Genomic DNA, 7501 nt, shown 5'->3' with positions numbered 1-7501 from the left:
AAATAAATAAAATAATTCATTTAAAAAAAAAACAAAACAATTTCTGTTTAAAAAATTTTAAAAAAAAAACAAAAAAACCACTTCCGGAAGAAGTGGTTCTTCCGGAAACATTCCGGAAGAAGGGGTTCTTCCGGAAAGGTCTTCCGAAAATTTGAAAGTTCTTCCGGAAGAGCGCGTCTTCCGGAATTCTTCCGGATGAACCACTTCTTTCGGAAAGTTCCCGGATGAGGTTTTCCGGGAGTCTTCCGGAAGAAGTGTTCTTCCGGAAGACGTTTGGTTACTTCCGGAAGAACACTTCTTCCGGAAACTTTCCGGAAGAACCCCAAACGGATCTTCCGGAAGACTCCGCCGTCAGCCTTTTGCGCCATTTTTTCCGGCGTCTTCTCGTCTTCTCCCCTCTCGTCTTCTACCCTAAGGTTACTATCCTAAGGTAACTATCCTAAGGTTCCATTGTTATGCTAACAATGCTGCATATTACAAGCAAAGGGTAGGGAGGGAGACTAACCTGTTCGCGGAGAAGAAGAAGAAAACCTTGGGCGCGCCTCGCGGAGAAGAAGCAAGTTCACGAAGAAGATAAGAAGAACCAGGTTCACAAAAGAGGAAGAGAAGACGAAGCTATTCGAACAAACAGTGTCTTCCGGGAGGTAATTCGCGTTTTTTATAATTTTATCTTAAAAGGCAAAATGGTAGTTTCAATAATTTGCTGGGTGCATCAGCAATATTGCTGGGTGCACCTAGGATTTCCCTTATCACCCTCATTGTAAACCCCTACCTACTCTTTATTTTCTTATTGTCAATTCTACCTTTTTATTTGTTAAAACATATATAAATTACTTTCCGCATAGACATATATCGATTAGAAAGTAATTTTTGGAAGTATGTTTTAACAATCATATACTAAAGTAACGGAAATACTGATATTGTCGCGCTTGTGTATTCGTATTTTATTTTACATAATTTAATAGTAATAATTTGTTTATTGTATATCGAGATGTATGTTAATTTTAGTTTAATATTTTTTCTTTTATTTTTACTTCTTGGTGGATAAAATGCCAATTAATTTTTCAAGCTTGTGTGTCTATATTTTTATTGTGTTATCACTATTTTAGTGTACCTTTTTTAATACATGTTATCTATACACATTTTTTATTTTTTAGGGTGAGATGTTACAATTAAAAGTATAAAGTGTAAATTATATGCGCATTTCGTTTTAAGATTTTTGAGGATTCTATCATCAAATAAAAATTATTTATTTATTAAATTGATATCCATTTTAAAAAAATTTGTAAAAAATAAAAAATATTAAAAGGGTGTATTATGTATTTTTACTGTGCATTTAAAAAAATGTATTTTTTATTGAGATTTTAAATGAAATATTATTATTTATTCAATTTTTAGACACAACTCATCTTAATCTAATAGATAGTAAAATAGGATATATTTTTTGGTAATGAGTAAAATAGGATATTTAACGTGAATAGTCTTTTTTTTATTCATTAATTAAATATCTATTGAGAAGATAACCCAATAAACTAATTTTAAAATATATTTTAAAATATACACTATTTTAATATTTTACCATATACAATGAAATTTAATTGTGTATACTAATAACTAAATGCATTGTTTCTCTAAAAATAAAATTACTAATCCACAATGTTTTGAATCGGTCATATTTGAGACGAAATAGAAATGTATGAGACAAAATATGTATTTTATTCCGAAGCCACACCTATTTGTCTATGTTCCGTCATATATATTTAATTTGCAAGAAAATCCTTTTTGGTTCTTCCTCAAAAAATAAACTAATATGTTGTTTCTCTAAAATAACACGTTAAAAAAAATAAACTAACATGTGTCAACAATTTTTTGTGGTAACTGGACATGATAACAAATCTAATGCTTTTCTGCAGGAATTTTTAATCTTTGTCGATCATTTTCTTTTCACTTTACAATAACCTTAAAACTCAAGAACAATAGCCAAGCTGCAATCTAGTAATAAATTGAGACATATAACTGGTAATTTAATAAGACACCCAAAAAACTAACATGTATGTACAATTTATTTGTTTTAAGATATATTCGAAAAGTAAAATAACAATTCAGATAAAGTAAATACAACTGTCATTTAAGTCTTAAGAAAAGAAGAAGATAACTTAAAAGATACAAAGAAGCTATTTGATAATCCACCATTAAGCATTGAAAGAAAAAAAAAAAAAAAGGTGTACTATTCCTTCTCTCCCATTGATTAACCTAAAAAAGAGGGAAAAGGAAAAGGTGAATGAAGTGACCTATCATATAACAATGAATTCATTATTCCAGTATACAACATCAATGTTACATTATTCTTTCTTTTTACTTGGTAGAAATCACTCAAGTTTTTTTTTTATATATAAAAACAACTAAATTAAAAACAAAAGAGATAACAGTGAATTAAAAAACATAGAACAAGGAGATAGCAGTTTTTTTCTTTGAAAAATAATTGAATAAAAACAAAGATATAATTTATTCTTTTGAAAAATACCAACTTTTTTTATGGAGAAAAATACCAACTTAAAAATAAAGATAAAGCAGGTAATTTTTTAAAAAGTAAGAAAAAGAGACAATAACAAACAATTAATCACCAAAATGACCCTATCATATAACAATTAATTCATTATTCTAGTCTACACATCAATGTTTCATTACTCTTTTTTTTTTACTTAGTAGAAATCAATCAATTTTTTTATTAAAAAAGAAACTGGATTAAAAACAAAAGAGATAACAGTTTTTTTCTTTGAAAAATAACTGAATAAAAACAAAGATACAATTTATTCTTTTTAAAAGTACTAACTTTTTTTATGGAGAAAAATACCAACTTAAAAATAAAGAGAAATCAGGTAAATTTTTTTTTTGAAAAGTAACTGAATTAAAGAGTAAGAGACAATAGCAAACAATTAGTCGCCAAAATTTGGTTGATAAAAGCCTTGTTCCATGGAAATTGATTTTTAAAAATATCATCAAAATTCCTTGAAACAAACGTAATAATTCGGATGAGAAAATAAAATTTGGCTTCTGTATAACTATATCATAAACCGTACACAAATAATAAAGGGAATTTAACCATAGAAGAAGAAAAATAAAATTAACTGTACACCAAACAAAGCATAGTCCTAGCGTGAAAAAACGGAAAATCGAAGTGAAAAATGAAGTACCTAAAGTAAATTAATTAACGTAAGAATAATGTCAGCAAGTGGCATAATTTTTTAATTAACCGTGTTCTTCTTCATTTCTTCCTTCAACGTTGGTACTTTCACTTTTATAGCTTCAATTTAACTCTCTCATATCGTCCTTCCAAAGGCACGTCCTTCACAAAATCATAATTATACCTCCAGATTAATAAACAAAAATAAATATAATATGCAAAATTTCAAACACTTCAATATATATATATACATATCATATTTTTAATTCAGTTTTAGCTTCACATTTTAAAAATCTTTCTCTGAAGCATTTCTGAATGTCTTTCTCCGCAGCGGCGAAGAAATCTTCGAGCTCCGACTCCGTCGGCATTTTACGTGGCGGTGCCGGCGATAGAACGCAACGAGATTTGGTTTTGGTGATATGCTCCTCCTCCTCCTCCGTTGCATCGAGACCTTATTTATTATTGTTCACCATAGTTGCACGTTGACGTTTCAACTTGCGCGCTCTCAACCTAAAAAAAAAATGCATTACATTATTACAACACATTAATGAGAAGCAGTTTAAGGAGAGACAAAACACAAGTTCAATTAAACTAATTCATAAATGGATCCGAGAAAGGAAGAGAGAATGAACAAAATAGAAAATGAAAAATATGCGTAAATGATGAATAAAAATTGAAACAACAATCGTGAAGTTACAACATGGTTAAAGCGTAAAGATATCTCACGTTCTAAAGAGAATTGGGGAAAATGGGTGGTTACTGAGAAGTTGAGGCAAAAACTGTCCATTTTAAAAACTTATCATGTTCACTTTTAGTTTTATGCGCTTCAGTTGTAAGGTAAGGATAATAGGTAGTAATTTTTTTATTAATTTAGAGATAAAAATGTGTACACAAAGATGATATTTTCTTTTATATTTTGTTATAAATTATAGATAGATATAAAGGATAAACAAGGAATTCAAATTGTGTAAATAAAATGAGGTAATTTTCATTATTAATAGTTATAGAAGATAATAGTATTTATTTTAAAAATATAAAAATTGTTTAACCTTTTCTTTCTTTGTCCTAATAAAAATGCGAATACAAAGTAGAGAATGTAAAAATTCTTAAGGGTTTCCTAAACTATCAATTATAGAAAACTAACAGGATCTTGAAATTTATGGTTCTCACAAATAATCAATAAAGAATAATAGATAATGATGTGTACCTTTCTCCATAGGAACTTCTCTCTGGTGCACTTTGATTCCCTTGAAAATGAGAGAAATAGGATTTCACTTCCTTTGGCCTTTCTTTTATGTCTATCTCCATTCGTGAGCTATGGGTGAGAAAAGAGCACTTTCTGGTCAGGAAGGGGACCTTATTTCACATTAGTGGGTATTAAGCCCCTTTTATAACCACTACTCCCATCAAGTAGCAGTTAACCTAGAAACTTCTCCTATTAAGCCCAATTACAATTTAGCCCTTAATTGTTAATTATTTATTTATTAGTCCCTACTAAGTCATATGCCTCTCACATGAGACATTAATTCTAACATTCTCCCACTTGGCTCATGTGACATTAATAAACATTATGGACTAAATAAATAAATAGATTAACTAACATAATGCGCATTAAAAATTGACTAAATTGTTTTACACATTGGGTACATCATAATTTCATGATTAAGAATAGGAACCAATTCAAGTCATGGCGGTTGTACATCATCTAAACGACATAGTCCCTTCCATGTACTACAAATTAGTCTTCTCCTTAATATGACCATTAGTTAGGAGTACATAATTGGTCCAACATAATATCTTCATTCAAGACAAAACCTGTTAACATTACTTTAACACAAACATGCATGCAAACATAGAGAACAGGTAATCAGAAACATATCATAATTGAGCTCAGAGTGTCAGCAAAATTACATAAGGTAAATTACACTTAATGATCATCAATAACAATAATGCCCATACTTTCAACATGTTCTATAAATGTCTTGGGCGGTAATCCCTTTGTCAAAGGGTCAGCTATCATAAGCTTTGTGCTAATATGTTCTATTGACACTCTTTGTTTCTGAACTTCTTCTTTCACGGCAAAGTACTTCAACTCCATATGCTTAGCACCCGTAGAGTACTTGTCGTTCTTAGAAAAGAATACTGCTGCGGAGTTATCACAATACATTTTCAGCGGCCTAGCAATACTGTCGACAATTCCAAGCCCTGAAATAAAGTTCCGCAGCCAATTAGCCTGAATTGTAGCCTCAAAACATGCTACAAATTCAGCTTCCATGGTGGATGCAGCAACAACTGATTGTTTTGCACTCTTCCATGATATTGCTCCTCCGGCTAAGAGAAATACAAAGCCAAGAGTGGATTTTCTTGTATCCACACATCCAGCAAAGTCTAAGTCTGAATATCCAATCACCTCTAGGTGATCAGACCTCTTATATGTAAGCATGTGGTCTTTTGTTCCCTGTAAGTATCTCAGAACTTTCTTTGCAGCTTTCCAATGTTCCATTCCTGGATTACTTTGATATCTTCCCAACATTCCGGTTGCAAAGCTTATATCTGGTCGAGTGCAGGTCTGAGCATACATGATACTCCCAACAACTGATGCATACGGAATTTCTTCCATTTGCTTCCGTTCCAGATCATTTTTAGGACATTGTGCGAGACTAAATTTGTCTCCTTTCTGAATTGGAACGAGAGATGCTGAGCACTTTTCCATCCTAAATCTCTCTAGTACTTTATTGATATATGCTTTTTGAGACAAGCCTAACAATCCTTGTGATCTATTTCGGAATATTTCTATCCCTATCACATAGCTTGCCTCACCCATATCCTTCATTTCAAAGTTACTAGAAAGAAACTTCTTAGTCTCATGAAGAAGACCAAGATCATTAGTTGCAAGCAATATATCATCAACATACAGGACTAGAAACATAACCTTACTCCTACTGACCTTCAGATATACACACCGATCAACAGTGTTTTCCTTAAATCCAAAGGAAACAATGGTATCATTAAATTTCAAATACCATTGGTGGGAAGCTTGCTTAAGACCGTATATTGATTTCTTTAATTTTCACACCATGTGTTCCTTCCTTTCAACTGAGAATCCCATTGGTTGGTCCATATAAACATCCTCCTCTAAATCTCCATTCAAAAAGGCAGTTTTCACATCCATCTGATGTAGCTCCAAGTCATAATGGGCTACTAATGCCATGATAATCCTGAAAGAATCCTTTCGTGAGACTGGTGAAAACGTCTCTTTATAATCAATGACATCTTTCTGAGTAAATCCCTTAGCAACAAGTCTAGCCTTGTAACGTTCAAGGTTGCCATGAGAGTCACGTTTAGTCTTGAAGACCCACTTACAACCAACTCTCTTACAACCCTTTGGTAATTCTACAAGGTCCCAAACACCATTATGTTCCATGGAATCTATCTCTTCTTTCATGGCATTTAACCACTTCTCAGAATTATCACAACTTACAGCTTGTGAAAATGAAACTGGATCATTATCATTAATGCTTAAGTTTGTTTCTATTTCATGTAAGTATACCACATAGTCATTCGAAATAGCTGGTCTTCTTTCTCTTTGAGACTTCCTTAATGCTACTTCTTGTGGTTCTTCCACAATGGGCTCATTATGTATCATGGGCTCATCATTGTGTTGTACTTCTTCATTACTGTTTGTAGCAGTAACTGAAGTAGTAATCACCTTACTGCTAGAGGCAAAAGCTAAAGGGACTTGCACTCTAACTTCTTTAATTTCCACTTCTCGTGGAACTGTACTCCCACTGATTTCACCGTTTTCAATGAACCTTGCATTTCCAGTTTCGACAATTCTCATACTATGATTAGGACAATAAAACATATACCCCTTTGACTTTTCTGGATAACCAATGAAATATCCACTGATTGTTCTTGCATCCAATTTTCTTTCTTGCGGATTGTAAATTCTTATTTCTGCCTGGCAACCCCAAACGTGCAGGTGCCTCATACTAGGTGTCCTATTTGTCCACAGTTCAAAAGGTGTCTTTGGAACTGCCTTACTAGGAACCCTATTTAACAAATACATGGCATTTTTCAAAGCATACATCCACAAAGATACGGGCAAGGTTGAATTGATTAACATACTCCTAACCATATCCATTAAAGTTCTGTTACGCCTTTCTGATACACCATTTTGTTGTGGCGTACCAGGCATTGTGTATTGCGCACAAATGCCTCGTTTCTGAAGGAGCTTAGCAAATGGACCTGGGTGTTGCCCAGATTCATCATATCTTCCGTAATACTCACCACCTCTATCAGATCTAATAATTTTCA

At 32.3% G+C, this 7501-nt stretch overlaps 1 protein-coding gene across 1 annotated transcript; it reads right to left on the bottom strand.

The window, feature by feature from the left end:
* Positions 1–3643: 3643 nt before the first annotated feature.
* On the bottom strand, positions 3644–5897 carry LOC121175241 (secreted RxLR effector protein 161-like). The gene is made up of 2 exons (XM_041017776.1): positions 5445–5897; positions 3644–3694 (listed from the first exon to the last, which is right to left on the bottom strand). Exons 1-2 carry the CDS (start codon positions 5895–5897, stop codon positions 3644–3646), a joined length of 504 nt encoding a protein of 167 aa, XP_040873710.1.
* Between the last annotated feature and the right edge of the window lie 1604 nt (positions 5898–7501).

The sequence above is a fragment of the Glycine max genome, chromosome 8, assembly GCF_000004515.6.
Source record: "Glycine max cultivar Williams 82 chromosome 8, Glycine_max_v4.0, whole genome shotgun sequence".
Classification (NCBI taxonomy): domain Eukaryota; kingdom Viridiplantae; phylum Streptophyta; class Magnoliopsida; order Fabales; family Fabaceae; genus Glycine; species Glycine max.
This window is presented reverse-complemented; position numbering and strand designations above follow the sequence as displayed.